Source organism: Lepidochelys kempii, chromosome 6 (genome assembly GCF_965140285.1).
Source record: "Lepidochelys kempii isolate rLepKem1 chromosome 6, rLepKem1.hap1, whole genome shotgun sequence".
In the NCBI taxonomy this organism is placed as follows: domain Eukaryota; kingdom Metazoa; phylum Chordata; order Testudines; family Cheloniidae; genus Lepidochelys; species Lepidochelys kempii.
Genome location: NC_136385.1, coordinates 50,404,494 through 50,423,956, shown reverse-complemented (window position 1 = coordinate 50,423,956; position 19,463 = coordinate 50,404,494). Strand labels below are relative to the sequence as shown.

Here is a 19,463-nt window from a genome sequence, read left to right as displayed (position 1 = left end):
GGCTTCTTCCAGTCAGAAGAGTGTTTCCTGTGTGAGGACTGTAATTGTACCCATGATATTTATTAATATCTTATGTAGCCTGCTCTGGGGGTTCTAATCTTTCTCCCATTGTAGTGAATCGAAGTTTTGCTATTGACTTCCATGTGAGCAGGCAACAACCTTTTCAAAATCTCAGACAACCGTTCTAGAGAGCTATAGTGCCTGTAAATTTGTCATCTTCTTCTGTGTCTCTTCAATATGTTTATGCGTGCCACTAATCTGGCTTTGTAGTTTCCCTTGCTCGAGACTTTTTGGGAAAAAGTCACATTCTGTCAAGTTACTAATATTTTCATGAGCAAGTTTTCTCTCAGCAATTCTTAAAACAAGAATACAGTAATTTTAACAGTATTAGAAGTGCGACAGATTGTTATAAGCCTTAATGTTGTCACTGTTCAGTCAAATCAAAAAGCATGGCCATACAATGCCCAAACCATTGTTAGGAACAACAACATCAGTGGACACTTGGGAAGTAAGCCACACACCAATTTGGTCTCAAGCTTTTAAACTGTGTTGTGCACTATGGGTTTTTTATGAACTTCAATTATGCAAACTGCAGCTCGTCTTTCAAAGGTTCATTCAGGGGCTGAAACAGATGTTTGGAGAATGACACCTTGACAGCTGTGAACCTTCTCTCATCAGACTCAAGTGTCCACCTATCTGTCTCCAAGCTCATTTCATGAAGAGTGACACAGTGCTGGCTTGATTCATCCTTGCGCAGGTGGTATGTGAAACTAAAGGAGGGCAATGGAATATGTTAATCTTTGCTGGGACAGTGGCAATATATTGTTTGTATTACCCTTTTGTACATCATGGAGTTTGAAAAGTAAATGCAAGCTACGGTTTTGGCCATAGTGACTACTTTAATAGTGGATATTAGAGAAGAAGAATGGCGCTATGGTTAAATCTTTGAATAGGCTTCAGGAAATATGGATTCTGTTCTGAGCCCTGCTACAGTCTCTCTGTGTGAACTTTGGTAAGTCACTTAATCTCTCTGGTCCTAATTCACCACTCCAATGCACCAGTTGTATGCCAATGTAACTCCACTGACTTCAGTGCAGTTACACCACTGTAAAACTGATGTAATAGAGTGGAGAATCATGCCATTTGTGCCTTAGCTAAATATAAATTGGGAGTGATAATAATACTTCCCTATCTCATAGGCTGTTCTGAAGATACATCTGATCATTTTTGTGAGGTGCTCAAATGTTATGGTGATGAGCACCCTAGCAAAGCTTAGGAATAAATAAAGAAAACAGACTAATTTGTTTCATAGTTGTGACACTAAAGGTCAACTGGAAAAGGCCCGCTCAGGGAGGTTATGAGTTTCCAGTTATCTGTATATATGTTCTGACAGATTTTGTGTTGTATTTTGCTGGACAATTTTCAAATTCAGCAATACACGTCATTTGCTTACAACAGCCAGTTTGCCTCACAATAGCCACCAGTAGAAGGATGATTCATAGAAGAGAGGCCACCACATGTTGAGCAGACCCATTTAAAGCACTTATACTGCATTTTAAGGTCAGCGAAAGAGATTCTCACACAAAAAGTTAACTCAGGATGCTGTTTCCCACAATAACAATAATAAAAATTAAGCTTAACAAACAGTTATCCTGGTTCCCAAAACCCATTTTATATTAGGTTTCCTTTTACCAATTTTCTTTGGCATATAGTTATAGCATATCAGCAAAAGTGTGTGTTCCATAACTGGGCAAAAGGGATAAAGGTATATTTTTAGTTAAAAAAATAAAAACCTAACTTCAAGAGGTAAAAAGAATACAAGGAACAGCAGGACAAGGAACAGCAAAACAACAACTGCAGAAGTGTCAGCAATGAATAAAATGCTACGAGTACAATGAGCTGAGAAAACATCGAAAGGTGCACAGTACACAATTACAGGTATAAGGAGAATCTGACACAAAACACTTTTACTAAACAGGTCAATTAAATAGCAGATATTCACTTAACACAATCTCTTAGAGTACCTCTATATAGTACTGTGCCGAATACAATGGCATCCCCAACCTGGTTGAGCATCTAGTTTCCACTACAATATAAATTAACAATGCAACAATAATTGCTATAAGGATTCTTCATGCACAAGGGAAGCTATAATCACTCCATCTATATGCACAAGATGGGCAATCCTTGAATCTAAAACTTTCAACCGTGTGGCCTTAGGTCCCCTGCCTGGTACAAAGACTATTTGGACACTGGCCTACCAGGCTGTGTCTTTTGATCCAGACCATGAGTCAGAAGTGCTCCAGTCATGTAAAGTTAGACCTGCCACCAGGCCAATCCCTAGTAGTCTCTATCAATGTGTTTCTTAATGTCCTGTGGTTTAAATCAGTAGTTCTTAGCCTTTTCCCATCCAGGACCGGAAAATATCCTTGTTTCTTGCCATGACACATGCAAACCCCAATACTTTCCACCTAGTAGTCAAACATGACCAGTTTCTTGCTCCAGCCGCATGATCTCCATGGTTGCAGAGGATTATGGGATTTGCAAGTATTAGGAGGCTGTTTTTCAGAGGGGTGTAGGGAATGATGAAGTCTTCTGGTTAGGCAGGATTGTTGAAAGATATTGGAGAGTGCTGCAGCGGGTGGGTCCTGCATACTGTGTTTTGCTGTGTGGGTGCTGGAGGCTGGGTGTGGGCCTGAGGAGAATGCTTCCCCCTTTCTCTCCAGCAAAGTGTTCATCTTGTCTCAATGTCCAGGAATCTCTCCAATATACTTCTAAGTGAACTTACACACCTTGTGGCTGACATTTTCCAGGATTGACCAATAGCAGCAGGACTATGGGTTCCCCTCCATACTCAGCACAACGACATATTAGATCATACCTACTTTGTCAAGGGGAAAAGACACTAAAGCTGAGTCGAGTCCAATTTTTCCTTAATTAACAACACAAAACCTAGTGATAAGGGTTGATGTGGCTACACTTATCCTAAAGGAATAAATACAAAACCACTGCCCAGGTAACCTGAGAATGATGGGATCATATGAAGGACAGCCAGGATCTGGGTCTGTATGAGCACAATACAATATTATCACCATGAACAGCCAGAGACCTCTCCAGAGAAGATAGCCTGCCATGGCAAGATACTGTAGGAGTATCTCCTCATGGCACCGCCACATGATCCCTCCCATTTGTGATTTGCCTTGGAAAAAAGTACAGATAAAATTGCATTTGCTCAGGACCCAAACACATATTGATTCATAAAAGCAGTCCTGGATGGGCCCTACCTTTGGGCCCAGGTTGGATCTTTCCAGTCCTAAAAGCTGAAAGAAAGGTTAAGGAGGGATTCAGTGCCAAGAAAGTTGGCACTCCCATATAGTCACTTAAGAGCTGGATGATGTCTGGTCATCACCTCTCTGCTTACTGGATCTCTCCCAGCCATTTTTAAAAAATAATAATAAATAATCTGCAAGGTTTGAGGAATCCAGTTGCCTAGGAGAAGAAGGATATTAGTGACAAATGGAAAGGCATAATAGAATGGGCAAGGCCCTGTTTCATTAGAATCACAATGAGGTAAGGAAAGCCAAACATATTCCCAAAAGTCACTTATTGCACCCTGCCCTCCAAAAAAGGACTGTATTAGGATGGAACTGATCATTCACCAATCCCTAAACCTATCAAATGCCAAGAGCTAATAAGTATTCTTCTTGCTCCCTGGTAGACTCTCCGCATTCACCTTAGGTATAAGCCCCTGAAACTTGCTGGTGTGAAGATGAGAGATGCAGCAATGCTGCTGCATATCTCTGGGACATGCTGGACTGGAAACAGATGCAGGCATTGTAGGACAAATTCCTAGACCACCTCCATCACACAACCAAATTGAGAGTCATGCTGTTTAATATAAACCATGGCCAAATTGTCAGCTCCAAATAACATCTTTCTGTTAGAAAAATATTGTCACCACACTAAAAAGAAAGGAGTACTTGTGGCACCTTAGAGACTAACTAATTTATCTGAGCATAAGCTTTTGTGAGCTACAGCTTACTTCATCGGATGCATCTCCAATCTTCCAAGCACACACAGCCATGCCCAGTTCCTTTAACAAGGTTTATTTTCTTAAAACATACGAGTAAACAAGCAGAAGAAACAATCTTAACTCACTCCTTTGTCTCAGGCTTCAGGATCACCTCTCTCAGGGATCTCTGGCTCTCCTGCTCCTGGCAGCTTCCAAGTTTTAGTCAGCTCTGCTCCCTTCCTGGAGCAGTAGGCCCCAGGACTGCTTCCCTGGGCACCTGGCCCCTTGCTCTAAGGGCCCACCACCAGAGTTAGCTCCGCTCCGCTGTGGCTTCCCTTCCCCAGGCACAGCCTTTCTCAATCACTGTCTCCTCAACTTCTCATTTCCTGCCCTTTATAGTCTGAGGTGAAGCCCGGCCTCCTTTAACTGGGCTCACCTGCCCTGACATAGGGGCTCTAGGCCCAGCTCTACTCACATGGACCAGGTACCCTGTAATACAACTCCCAACTTTTCAGGAAGAAAAAAACCCATGTTTTTTCTCTGTTCCTTTTACAATGAGATTCTTTATAACACTCCTGGACCTCAATATTTCCCCAGACCAACCAAAACATTCCCCTTAGTCTTTTAAGGTTTCACAAGATCTCATACAGTATTTCACAGAAATTATGGTAGGTCACAGAATATTCTTTCTGTCCCAGGGACCCGAGCGCAGTCCTTCCAGCAAAAACCCCTTTTCCTATTTGCCCCAAGTCTTACAGTGTGGTCAGAGTCACATCCCAGGCTCACCAGCCACACACAATATACAATCTTATCTTGCTGCCTGGACTTCAAAGTCCCTGCACGCATAAGTCCTTCTGTCTCTGCCTGGAATTTCTACCTCAGTTTCAAGGTCATGAGCCATGAGGAGTAAACATCCTTTTTCCTCCTTGATGAACCAGAGATCGGTCACGAGTTGTTCTTTCTCAAACTTGAGGTTCTGTAATTCACATTCTGCTGCTTCCAGATGCTCCAGGAGGTCCCAGCCCTCAGGACAGGAGCCATAAAACAGGTACCTGCTATATCCTTCCTCATACCAGAGCCCTGTTTCCATCCTTGGCCCTCCATCTGGGCTTCTTTTTGTTATTGTGGCCCCATTTGAATCCCCATGCTAGCTTGTTTAATGGGGAGTCCAATCTGGGTCACCATAGTACCTTGTTGGGATTCTGCTTGGGTCTCTACAATATCTGGCCAAATCTGGGACTCCGTCCAGGTTTCCACGGTACCTTGCTGGGTCTGAGACTCAGCTGGGTCTGAGACTCCATTTGGGTTCCCATTAGCTTCCGTACCTTGGTACTTCTCTCTGTCTGGGGTTGGTCGAATTCTTTCTTCAGGATCAAGCATTGTTGCTTCTTTTTCTCAGCCTCCACCCAAACCCTGGCTAACTCTTGTTTAACACCACTAGCTGGTTAATAATATTCTTTCATGAGATGCTTGCATCATCCAACCCCTGTTGGCACTTGCTAAGTTGATCCGTCACTCCCTGGAAATGGTCATGCTCTCCATCTCAGCCTCCCTTTGGCATCTTAACTCTCTCTCCTAGCTCTCTTATTTCCTTTTCTGATGGATCCCCAACCCTCTAGTCCTGGGCTGTTGTTCTAATCTCTAGTTTTCAGCCTTACATGGGCTGAGAAACCTACCTAGTTTCTCCCCCAAACTATTAGCCAAGGCACACCCTTCAACACCCCAATATGAAATCGAGCTTTCTGACCCTGAACTTACAGGTCAACCTCTGCTGTGGGCTAGACACAGGTCTCACCATGGAAACACGAGTCTTGTACTGGGAGACATTAGTCTAGGTTATTTACCTCTTCCGTTTCTTCCTGATCAAGATTGCACCCACAACCTGAATCTACAAGTCCCTTAACAATGGTTCCTCCCAACCTAACTAGTACCTCCCATGGCCAGCCCCCTGACTTTCTAAGTAAGCCTCCCCTGCCTGGTGCCAGTGTAGTAACAGCCTAGCTAATCACACTCCATCATTAATCAATTCCATTAAGTGGCCCAAACTGGCTACACGTGAAGCATACCATGGTGCCCGTTGGTCCACCCCCTAACTGTTTCCATTAAACTGTGGAGCTAGTCAAGATCCTTGTAGGTCCTGTCTATCCCGAAGTTCTGGCCACTCAAGGTCTTTCTCCTTTGAAAGTTTCCCTGGAACATCCCCCTTTGAGCCCCTCTCAGTTTGCCATGCCGGCCACTCCTCTCCTTTGGCCTTAAAGGAGACCTCAGCTTGTTCCACACCTTCCCCCACTGAGGTTGTCTGGAAGTGCCTTACACAGCTCTGTGCGCCCACGGATAAAACCATCAGGAACTTCTCCAAGATAATCTGGTACATGACCTTCTCTATCAAGCTGGTCTCAGAGCAGACCCATCACATTGTGTCTATCACTGTCTGGTCCACTACCTATGAGCAAACTCCTTGTGGAAATGGTTCAACCCAAAACCAGTGTCTGTATGACTCAGGAGCAGCCCTCATTGGTTCAAAATGGCTGCCTTCACTACCAAGTAGGCATTTGCCTGGTCATTGCTTGCCACCCTGTAAGCAGTCTATGCCTCCTCTGTCAAGAACAGTGTTATGTGGGCTGCCAATGTCAATTTCTCACAGCCTGATGCCTTCACCACCCTATCAAATGTTCAGAGGAAGGCCTCATGGTTGTCTTCTGGTCCAAGCTTCACCAGGTCTGGAGCCAGCTGACACAGGGTCCTCTCACCGACTGTGTTGCTTGGTGATCCTTGGCTCCCTTCTGCAATCACTCTTGCTGTTGGAAGTGGACTATTTGCCATCTCCGTTGTGCTGCAAACTGGGCCTCTTATTATTTCTGATGATTCTCCATCAACTTCATGAGCACGGCCTGAGTCTGCCATTGTTGCTCTTGTTGTCACTATATTATGGCCATCTGATGCTGCTGCCCAGTCACTAACAGGCCAATTACCTCCTCCATCTTTCTCTTAGCCCCAAACTAGATAGGGTCAGCCCAGCTTTCCTCTTCACTCCTCCCCGATATCAGGGCCAATCGATGTGCCCCCATTCTCCACCATATGTCATACACCATATGCCATACATACCGTATGTCACAATGCAGGGCTTCACCCCAGCTTCCAAGCCCACACAGCCATGCTCAGTTCTTTTAAGAAGGTTTATTTTCTTAAAAGAGACAAATAAACAGTCTTTTAACTCACTCCTTTGTCTCAGGCTTCAGGGTCACCTCTCTCAGGGGTCTCTGCCTTCCTGCTCCTGGCAGCTTCCAAATTTTAGTCAGCTCTGCTTCCTTCCTGGAGCAGCAGACCCTAGGACTGCTGCTCTGGACACCTTGCACCAGGGATACACCACGGGAATTAGTTCCACTCCACTTTGGCTTCCCTTCCCCAGACACAGCCTATCTCAATCACTCTTTCCTCCCTGCTCATTTCCTGTCCTTTTATAGGCAGAGGTTCAGCCCAGACCCCTTTCATTGGCTAGATTGGGCTCACCTGCTCTAATACAGGGCACTGGTCCCAGCTCTACTCACAGGGATCAGATACCCTGTAACATTAAAATAGTAGGTTCTGTGAACCCATCCTCATCCGAGTTCAGCTAGGATGGACAAAGAGGGGAAGAAACTGGACAGAAGTCTGCCTTGTATGCAGTCGTGAACCTCTGGAGGAAAACGGGGTACTGGGTGGTGCTAAGATGGGCCTTGCCCTCCTAAAGGACTCTCCGATAAATAGGAATTGGAATAGCCTGCTGGGAAACTGGTGGGAGGGAAAGAGAAAATGACACTCCAACAGCTGCAGTAACAATTCTTCTGTCTGGTGCTGGGCACTGCCTTGGTCAGATTCTGTTGGCAATGAGTCAGGAGCGGCAGCAAGGGGCTGGGGCAAAGGGAGACTTTGCCTGATTTGCCTTATTTAGAGCAGTGGTAGTGATAGTAGTATATGTGCTGGACACGTGGTTAAAACCATCTCAGCCCTAAGCAATAGCAGCAGAAGCTTCTTGGCCCATGGCAGATGCAGCCCTGGCAATGGCCTGACCTGATTAATCTTGTATGACCAAAAATCATCCTGGAGTAGGAGGGAAGTGAGCTGGGGAACTGGAATACAGTGGTCAAGAGGAGTGGACAGGGAGATAAGGTAGCCATAGAAAGGAATTGAAACAGGAGAGAGTAGTGGGTGATGAGAAGAGTGGGAGGGAAAAGAGATGGTAAGGCAGCCAATGGGGCAAAGAAAGGTGCCAATTGGAAGGAGGCATGCCAGTAGTCAGGAACTTCTACAAATGGGGAAGCTGCTGATGAGGAGGCGGAGCTGCAGCCTGCAGAAACAACGCTTTCTCCAGGTGAGACGTGGGGGATATAATAGCATGGCCTTGTGCGTTTTCTCATACATAAAGAGGGCTGGCCCCAGGTCAGCCAGTCAACCAGGGGCCAGTGGGACAGCCAAGTGCCTCAACAAAGCCATGGTTGGTGGCTAGCTGAGAGTGTCTGCTGAGTTCCAAACAATATTGATGCCAACAATATTGCCCCCCAGCCACCCTAAGTCTCTAAGCTAAGCAGGTTGCCCGAGGTAGCTAATCACAAGTCTCAAAAAACAATACTCAAATGAGCAAATAAAACACTTACAAGCTGAAGGAAAAGGATCCAAAGAAACTGAATGCAATTAAGGGGGATTCAATCTTTTGTGGTCCTAGGAGGAAGCACTGAAACCACTAAAACATCAGGTAAAAGATCAAGATCACTTCCTCATCACCTCATTCTGAAGCAAAAGGGTAAATATGAGCAACATAGTATCCAGCAATAAGTATAAACTGCAACATCAGAGCCCATAGAGAAACAGACAAACCATGCAGATGCACACAATCAAGTCCCCTACAGTAATGTTAATCAGTGCTTTATAAAGAGGTATTTTTCTGAACAAATTCAGTTGTGCCAGAGATAAATCAACAGAAGGAGATAGTAGCTGTTGAAAAAGTCCATATGCATTACAAATAAAATGACACAGACTTTTCATTGAGCCCTTTGGGTATCCTCACACATTTGATCCATATTATTGCTGTCTTTGGTATTTATCCAGTACCCTATTGTAGCTGGCTACTGCTATACTCCACTGCTCTTTTCCAACATATGACACCACATCACATCCCAAGATAATAAGGTTTTGATCAGGGCAGGACATTTACAACAGCAAGAAACCAAGGCACACAGAGATCAAATAGACTGGCTGCAAGGGGAAAAAAAAAAAAAAAAGGCAGCAAACCATGCCTTGTGTGCACATGGCCAGCTAGTGTGTGTGTAGTGCAACTCCAAGAGGACTGGATGGTGAGGGTCTCCCAGCGACACTCCAGCCATTCTGGGTTGGGCCCCCAGCTTTGCCCTGCATTCCAACCCAACCTCCTCTCCCAGGACTACTGTCCCCTTTGACATAGAGAGTCAGCCAGACGTGAACGTGAGAAAGCTTTGTCAGGCGAGTCTCTTCAGCAGATCTTTGTGCAGTGTCCTCCAAAATAATAATAATTAAAAGGGGCATGTGCAAAAGAGAGGTGAGGAACAGACCTGCCTGTTTGCATTGATTTAGTTACATACAAACAAGGTGAAAGAGAGTTTTCCCCCCAACAATATATTTTAAGAAGTGTGATCCCCATTCCCCCTCCAGTCCATTCCCCATCCATCTAGATCAAAGAGTCTCAGTATAATGTTTTCCTTCAGTAGCAGAGCTCAGAAGATGTATCTTTTGGTCTCTTCAGCAGGATTAATAAATAAATAAAATGATTTTTTTTAACTGGTTAATTCTATCTCCTTATCTATATACACACATAAGGCCAAATTCTGCTTACTGTTACACCAATGTAAATCCAGAATAACTTCAGTGACATCAATGAAGTTATGCCAGATTCTTTCTTTCTTTGGTTATGTCTGTAGCTAAAGAGAGGGGAAGAAATGGGGGACAATTTTACTGGGGCCCAAAGCTCAGGGGGACCCCAAAACATCTGTAACATCTGTGTAAATAAAGTGAGATGGAAGGGGGGAGCCCCAGCTAACATGATGCACCAGGGCCCCACATTTCTCTTGACAGGCCTGTGTATGTCTATACTGCAATAACAGAGTATGATTTCTAATTGTGTAGACAAACCTCACTTAACCTTAATCTAGCTAGCTCAGGTCCTTAATCTAGCTAGCTCAGGTCAACAGCAGCCTGGGCTTCAGTGCAGGCTAACCATGTGAGTAATTACTCAGAACTCTGGGTGGGCTTGTACAGCCTGCACTGAAGTACAGGTTACTGAGGCTTCATTTCTCTGAGACCCTAGCTTGCTTGATAAAGCTAGGTCATATATATCTACTCAAGCTGCCATCACATCCTGTGATTGAAGTATATATACATAACCTTTCTTTCTTTCTTTCTTTCTTTCTTTCTTTCTTTCTTTCTTTCTTTCTTTCTTTCTTTCTTTCTTTCGCAGAATATATATTACATATGAGTATACATTTGGAGATCTCTGTCAAGACACAGTCTCTGCATTAGAGATGGACCTAACACCTCAAAATGTGGTGTGTTCTGAATCTGAATGAGAGGTATGGATCTGAATTTTATGAATACCCTCTTATTCCAATTACTCAAACCTCAGTTTGGATTTCAGTTGTGACATTCAGGTGCATTTCTAAGGGATAGAGCCAGAGACAAGGATGAACAAATGAAAACCCACCATTTTAAATTTAAAATATCAACTATAAATGATTGTATCACATAAGGCCCAATGGTTGTATGGAACTGATATAGAACTTGATTGTTGAAGACTATGAGCGAACTTCTGGTGCTCTGAACACTCTCAGCTCCCTTTCATATGCAGTAAAGTTGAGGGCACTTGTAACCATCAGAACCTGTTCAGTACCTTGCAGGTGCCCATAGGACAGAAGGATGATCTTGTAGTTAAGGCAAAAGATCAGTTCCTGGTTTTGCCATAGACTTCCTGGCTGACCTTGGACAAATCACTTAATCTCGCTACACCTTATTTTCACATCTGTAAAATGGGGGTAATACTTTCTTTGTCCACTTTCTTTAAGTGCTACTGTAATAAAAATTATAAAGAGCATTGTCTTTCCTTAGGGATAGATCAAGGCATCGGTAAAGATGGTTGCCGGGAGAATGAGGGACTGTGCTTGTGTGAGAGACAGAGAGAGAGAGGAGGAAGGCAATTACTCAGTTCAACACTGAGGGACTGAAAGAAACACCTTCACATTGTTCTTCTCAAGGATCTTGAGTTCTACAACTGCATAAAAAGTGCCTTACAATGAACAAACAATTTTTGTTTTCCCATAACTTTTTCATGATAACAGAAGTTGGTTTGTTTTCTGGGCAGAAATTTGTATTTTGCTGTGAAGAAATGTGGGCCAGATCCTCCCTTGGTGTAAATCAACATAGTTCCATTGAAGTCAATGGCACTACACTAATTAACACCAGCTGAGAATCTGGCTTTTTAAGAAATGGCAAATTTTCACATACCCATCTATTAGGTGGGGCTTTGGGGGAGGGCTTGAGATATAGGGGTTTCAATGGAAGTGGAATGGGATATACTTCTACTCTGATTTATTGATGGCAAATTAAATTATTGTATTGTGTCATGCTCCCCATACAAATTATGAATTTAATTAATTTTCATGATGCCAAGAGCTTAGGTGCAGGTATCTTTTCATAGTTAAAATACCACCAAAATACATAAATAGCAAATAATCACAAATCTCAGCATGTCACCTGTCGCTGGAATCTTGTCACTTTTGCTACCAAACAGGACTTTATTCAAAGCACTTGTGGAAATGATGAAGTTTTGCTCTGAGTCAAATTTATGAGTGAACTTGTGAAAACATCCTTTATTAATAAACTTGGTAATTCTATCAGGCAACTTTCATGTAATCATCTCAAAGCACTTTTCAGTTTTATAGGCCCTAATCTTGCATATACATATGCACATTCTTAATCTTAATTTTTAGTGGGTACCTAAAGTTAAATGTGTGCTGCATGTTTGCAGGACTAGGGCCCTAGACTGTAAGCTCTTTGTATCAAGGGCTGTCATTGACTCTCCTTGCACAGTGTTTTACACCATGGGATCCTGGCCTGGCTGAGGACTCTATGCATTACCATAATAAAATAACAAACATTAGTAACAAGAAAACAATAACAATCATTAACACTCTAGCATCTTCAAAGAACTTTACAAGCATTAATTAATAATATCTAATGAGTTAAGTATTTACACATTAATTAAAGTCACAAAATAACTTTAGGGTTTAAGTATATATTGTTATACCCTTTTTGCAGATAGGTTGGTAAAGTGGGGCAGAGAGAGACTGGGACTGACAAAATAAGTATTTGCCATGGGGGATAGGACCCAGGAGGCCTGACTGTTGTATACCAGCTCTAACCATTAGACTACTTTGCCTGTTGCCAGTGTTGCCTGAATAGGCATTAGACTGCAGATTGCCTGTATAACTGCATGGCTCTGTTAGCAGAAATAATCTGTCCTGGGCCTTTTTATTCTGATGATGAGTCAGTTTCATCCACAGCTGTATTTAAAAAGCAGCAAATACCTGCAAACTTAGAATTATGTTAGGCTCTCCCTTTTCTAAGGACAAGGGGCTGTACTGCTCAGGAAAGGGCAATAGGGGATGGAATTGTTAGTAACCAGATAGATGAGTGCCAGTTTTCCTTTCAGGGCCAAATAATGATATCCTCAGACATGCAGTAGTTACCTTAGTCCATAAATAATAGCATTGGCTTCTGTGGGATAGGAGGGCTCCTAGAATAGGGTATCGTTCCATAGGAATAAGAGTATCAGAATCTGGCCCAGAATTGTTTGACACACTAACCACAGCCCTCCAGTGGGTTTTTTAACTTTTGAGGACCAAGCTACAGCCACCCAAAAAAGCAACAAGATCTCAGTCCTGGCTGCCGTGTTGCTGGAGCGTGTCGGTCCCGGGATATTGGAGAGACAAGGTGGGTGAGGTAATATCTTTACCTCACGCAAAGTGTCTCCCTAAAGGCCTCTCCTGACAACCCCGAGGGCCAAGGAGAGAGAAGGGACTTGGTTGGGACATGCCACACACACAGTAATATGTGTGCATCTCACAAGAGGGGAAAAAAGGACATCATCTAAAGTTTGCTTAGGTTTAGCGAAGGTCAGAGATTTTCGCACCTAGGTGAGCTGTCATCTGGCTCGGGGCAATTCTCTTTCCTCTCGCATCTCTTGCTGGAACAGCAGGAGTGCTTGCTGGCGTGAAAAAGACTAAACTGTCCTCGGGGGCTATAAAAGAGCTGAGTCACAAACAACTTTTTTCTGTTGCATATTAATTTAGGACCATCCAAAATTGTTCTGACATCCTCCCACCTGTTTGTTTCTGAAGACATCGAAAAAGACCTAGGATGAGGCTAACCGAGCCTTTGTGACTTGCCCTTATTAAAACAGTTACAGGTTTATCAATTCTTACCTTCTGCTCCCCTCATTTTGAATATTGTGTTAATATTTTATGCAGGGAAATGATTCCAAGGAGTGAATATATCACATTAAAAGATCAGAAATCAACTGTATCATTGAGACAACACTGCAATACTTAAGTGAATGTGAAGAGATTAGAAATCAGCTGCATCACTAAAATACCATTCAATATTTGTAACCAGTGTTGAATTCTGCATTGTCTTAAAGTAATGCAATGTATCCGATTTCTTAAAGGGACACTTAGAATCCAAAAAGTTAGTTTTACTTTCGAACGTCCTTTGCCTCTTTAAGTTTTCCCCTCTGTATTAGAGACTTAGCCCTTTGGTTTAATAAATGCTTCCTCCCCCCCGCCCCCCCCCCCAGTTCTTTCATTTTTCATTTCTTAAACCTCCCATGCAACAACTATTTTGGCTTTTAATGAAGGGAATTTTTTTGCATCCAGTAAACTGTAAACCATGTCGCCTGGATACAGCAAAAGCCGAAATTCCACAGATTTCCACAAAGTCAGACATTGTGTTGAGGGAAAAGCGTGTTGGGCATTCTTTGATTTTGGTGTCCTGCATTAGCATTTGTAACAAAGAAAGAAAGAAAGAAAGAAAGAAAGAAAGAAAGAAAGAAAGAAAGAAAGAAAGAAAGAAAGAAAGAAAGAAAGAAAGAAAGAAAGAAAGAAAGAAAGAAAGAAAGAAAGAAAGAAAGAAAGAAAGGCTGCGTGTGATGAACGCAAAATGTGACATTTTCTTTTTTAAGGTTGGCCTTTCCTGCTAGTTGAAAAAAAAAAGTCCCCCTTCCTCTCCCCTCAAGACACGATTCGAAGTTGTTTAGCATCTAGGGGTGATAATCTGACTTCTGTTGAACTGGATTGAACGCTGCAGCAAAGAGCAGTAGGTGGTGATGTAATAGGTACCAACGCACATGGATATATAAATATCGTGGCTAGGGCTAAAGCGCTATGGCTGAGCAGCTATAGAAGAAGATCAACACTTCAGACAAGACTTCTGGAGTTGAGATCAAGTTCAGAATAAGATTCAGCTGAGTCGATTCCCCCCCCCCCCTCCGCTTTTCCTCCCCTTGCTCACAGGATTTCTTCCCCATGCAACCTGACCAGGGAAACCACAGCTCCTTTGGTGACTGAGCTATTGGGATCCCTCCTTTGCTACTTCGTCTCCCTTTTTTTCTTTGATCTAAGTATAAAGTGGGAGCTCGGAGGCGAGTGTATTTTTAGAGCAATTGACTCCCTTCTAACCACGTGTGCTGCCCATGTTGATCAGGATGACTCTCCCCTCGGCCTTCTTGCCAATCTTGCTCCTGGGACTGCTTTCGCCTTGGGTGGTGCGCTGCGTTCCTTTCTCTGCCCAGCACAACGACACCCTGGAGTGGCGCTGGGAGACTCTCTTCTCCCGCTCCATGGCCAGGCTCCCGGGGGAGAGGAAAGAGATCAGCCGGGACAGTGACTATCTGCTGGGCATCAAGAGGCTGCGACGTCTCTACTGTAACGTAGGCATCGGGTTTCACATCCAAGTCTTGCCAGACGGCAGAATCAACGGGATTCACAACGAAAATCGATACAGTAAGTTGCTTCTTCTTCTTCTTCTTTTTTAATTTCCCTCACCTTGTCAATTTTCCGGGGGGCGGAGGGGATTTACGACAGGGGGGCTTTGGCACTTCGAAGTGCGTCTCACCTGATTCCTGACATTTCAGCTGGTGACTTTCATAAACTCCCCTTCTTAGAGGGACCAAATGAAGAGTTGTGGGGCTCTGTAGTTTTTGAAAAAACGTGGAAATCAGCTGAAGGGCACTTGGCTATATTGGCACTTTTCCTTCTTGGTGCCCTGTTCGGAAAATAGATTCGCTTTCCCAGCGTGTGTTGCACTTTGTATATTAGAGCCTTCTGCACAGAAACACACAAGGGCCCCTTTAGAGGGAAAAATTATTATCGCAGCTGGTTACCTAGGTATTGTGAGCGGCTTACAGAAAGCTTTCCAAAGTCAGCTGAAAGTCGGTCCTAAGAATGCACGGTCAAACTCGAGCTGCATCGACTGACTTCCTTGAGCTCAGGTTTGAATTGGGTTATCAAGTCCCCCAAATCAGTGGCATTGGTCCTGCTGAAGACACCAGGTTACTAAGTAAAAAAAAAAAAAGTGCTTAGCCAGCAGTCCCAGCGCCTTGGGTTTGAAAGTCCACATGTATATGCTTAAGCGGCATGAGCATTGGAAATCAATCAGGGGAAATCTTTTTGTTCATGTCCTTTCCTCCGCCCCCAAGGACTTGTTTTAAAAATAATGGCACTGCAGGGCTCTGATTGCTTGTGTGAGAGCGATTTATGGAGGAGGCTCCTGTGTATGGATAGAATTGCTTAAAGCAATATTTTCCCTGCTGTCGAAAATAATCAGGTGTTCTGCCCACGTCAGCATCTGGATGCTCAGCACCACAGCGTGCAGGGTGTTCCTCCCCACCCCCAGGTTTTCAAACAGTAAATTGGGATTCCTGAGTCAAAAGCAACTCTCAAGCGTTAGCACAGTCCAATAGAAAAGCATCTGTTAGTGACTTAACCCTTTGGCCCCATGACTTTATCTGATACCCAACTGAAACAATAGGATTTGAGGTTATAAACAGCATGATGACAAATGTTTGATTTGCCACAAACTTATTGTTACTTATTTTAAACTGAGCAATGAGTGAGATTCCTCGTTCCCGTTTAAAATATCGGGGTTGTTTTTATTTTTGATAGAGCTGTTTTATTTGACTTTATCGAGCCACTGAATGAGAGCGGGATTCAGTCTTTAAAGCACAGGGGGAAACCTAACCCACATAATCATCTTGAAAAGTTTCAGAACTGTTTCATCAAGAAAGTCACTGTGAAGTCACGTATAGAAGCATGTGGGTGATGTTAGGCAAATAATCACGATTTAGCCTTAATTGGAGGGAATAGGTTTGATATGGCCACTGTTCGTGTTAAATGAACCCACAATAAGGTTAATACATGTATCTATATTCTGTGTGACTCCATATGCATCGTTTTTCACCATAGGTCTGCTTGAAATTTCTCCAGTGGAAAGAGGAGTGGTGAGCCTATTTGGTGTTAAAAGTGGACTCTTCGTAGCCATGAATAGCAAAGGCAAGCTCTATGGATCTGTAAGTAGCATATGAGATACTGAGTGACTGGATACATGACCATTTCAATCCCCCATGAAGAGCGCCTGTGGTGTTTTGGGTTTAAATCGCCCAAGCCCCAGTCCTACACTGCATTGCTCATCGAAGTCACGGTCTCCTTGAAGCACTCTGTTTTACTGTGAATGGAAGGGGCACTGTGCAGAGATACTATGGGAGTAGCGCCTTTCATGTAAATGCCATTCTTTGCATTTCTAGCCACTAGATGTACTTACTATCCTTCCTGGTGTAAAAGTCACTCAGCCAGGGACCACCCATATTGTCAAGTTTATCCCCAAACACAGTAATCGTTTTGTTGGGCAATACCACAAGCTAGTCTGCATAATAATTAATTAATTAATTGCATACAATAAATAAATACTAAAGCTCTCCAAATAGGAACCGCTTCAATCAGGCATGTATATCTGCTCAGTTTCTCTGAGGGAACTTTAATTTGTGACCAGTCCCACGTGCGTTTTTTGTAATCTTTTATGACACCCCAAATCAATACCTACCCTGATCACTCTTTGTAAATGCTGCGGAACTGTCACTCTGCTCCGATGATGGATAGACAGTCATCAAAACTCCCACTGCAAAACTCCCTCTTATTAAAAACAAATTTGATCTGTTCAGCCAGAATGAAAGTATGTCTTGCATTTTTACATTGGATTTTGGGAACAAATAGTGGACAGGATTTCATTTTTTAAGCCCACTTGGTGCTAAAAATAATAATACAAGTCTTGTTTCAGGTCACTTAGAACTTTCCCTCTGCTTGTTGCCTTCCCCTTTGTATACGTTTCTGTGGCCAGCATCATTTCAGTCCTATGATCCCGTATGTAGAATTCTGCTTTCAGACTGACTTCTCTATCAATGACTTTTCTGTTTCATGTCTTTCCGCATTCATTTTGAAGGAGTTTTGGTCACACAAGGGCCCAATCCTGCACCCCCTAATTCCGGCGAAGCTCTAATTGAAGTGAATGGATGTTTTGCCTGAATGAGGATGTGAATATACAAAGTAACTGGTTTAGGGCCTGATCCTGCACCAGTGCAGTCAAGAGGCCATTTTGCTATTGACTCCAGTCGAAGTAGTATCAGGCCTTCAAAGTACAACAGCTCCTCTATCATCATCTCTAATAGGGACATCAAGCGGGCGTCTTGGCTGCATTGTGTGCCCTGGGTGTTCTAATCTCCAGTGCAGATTTAACTACAGCAGGTCCAGCCCTTATTTACAGAAACTAGTGCTTAAAATTAATAATAGATATAATCCCATTAGTTACTTTAGTATCTATCAGTGCCAGCCCAATACTGTCCTAGTATCTGTATCCAGGAAAAGCACCTGCCTCCCTTTGTATCCACATAAGAAATTATTTCACCTGCAAAGAAAGAGTGTCCTTTCCTTACCCTTCAAATCAGTTTGCTTTCCTGGTCTCTTAGCATCAACGGATCCAAATTTCTCATTCAAGATCAAGTTTTAAGGAAGAAATACTGTCAGTTCTGAAATGTTCTGGGTACCTTCAAAATTCTTCCCTCTTTCCTATCAAAACATTTTGCCAATATTTAGAGGGTCCTGAGCTCTGAAATATCCTAGAGAATGTATTGTTGGAGGTGCAGCTAATGTTTTTGGAAGCCAAGGGTTTCTGTATATATTAAATGTAATCTATTTAATATCAGAAAGATCAATGGGCCTATTATTTAAATAAGGTGACTTGAAGGAAGGTTACATCCTGCAAAACTTCCACTGACTTCAATGTAAGGTCTGAAAGTCAAAATCCTGATCCTTGCTAATGGGCAAAGTCCCATTGAATAGATCTACCTGAGGAAACCAACAGAATTTGGCCTTAAATTTATACAAGCTGCATTGCCAGCTGTGTTAAAATGTGACACATTTCCATGGTTGTGTAGACAGACTACTAGATGCTTTTAGCCCCTTCGGACATATCTGATTGATCTGGATTTTAAAACCCTTGATGAATCCATGGTTTCTCAATGGGATGATCTCTTCAAAAGATCACTAGGGGGAAAAATCAGCTGTGCATTTCCCTTCATCAGGCCTACACCTGTTGGCAATAATATTTCCACGCCTGATGTTTAATATTTCCTCCCCCCTTCCTCCTCCTTTGCATTTCAGACCCATTTCAATGATGAGTGCAAATTCAAAGAGATTCTTCTGCCGAACAACTACAATGCTTACGAGTCCAGGATTTACCCTGGCATGTACATAGCTCTGAGCAAAAATGGAAGAACAAAGAAAGGCAACAAAGTGTCTCCCACAATGACAGTGACACATTTTCTTCCTAGAATCTGAGCCATCTTCCTTCAGACCTACCTCAGCACAGGGGAAGAGACAAGCCACGCTTGGGGAAAACATGGTGCACTTTTATTGGAGAGTTTTATGCAAGACTAGGTGTAAGATATTTAAATTAATTATTTAAGTCTGTATATATTGCCACAAAATTATTTATAGTTCTGATTTTTTTTATTTCTAAAAACAAGCAAACAAAAAACCCAACCCAAGGTATTTCATTTGATGGTGCAACTGTAGAAGACTTCTGCTTTGTGGTTTATTTAACTTTTTTTAAATTTATCACAAGTGTGCTGCTATTATGTGTTTTAAAACAAGTGAAATTCGATTCCTATATTACAATGTTTTGCACTGTTTGTGTGTTGTACAGTGTTTGTTGGTGTACACGTATTTGTTTGTTTTATTTTTTAACCCACCACCACCAGATAAGGTCTTAGTCTTTGAAAATGAGCTGTGCAAACCTTTCTCAGTTCTGATGCTAGCTTGTAGGAACTTACAATGTCTGACCT

General features: G+C 42.9%; 1 protein-coding gene across 1 annotated transcript; it reads left to right on the top strand.

The window, feature by feature from the left end:
• Window positions 1-14,774: 14,774 nt before the first annotated feature.
• FGF4 (fibroblast growth factor 4) lies at window positions 14,775-18,957 on the top strand. The gene is made up of 3 exons (XM_073350656.1): window positions 14,775-15,072; window positions 16,534-16,637; window positions 18,781-18,957. The coding sequence occupies exons 1-3, from the start codon at window positions 14,775-14,777 to the stop codon at window positions 18,955-18,957; spliced, it is 579 nt and encodes a 192-aa protein (XP_073206757.1).
• The last annotated feature ends 506 nt before the right edge of the window (window positions 18,958-19,463 follow it).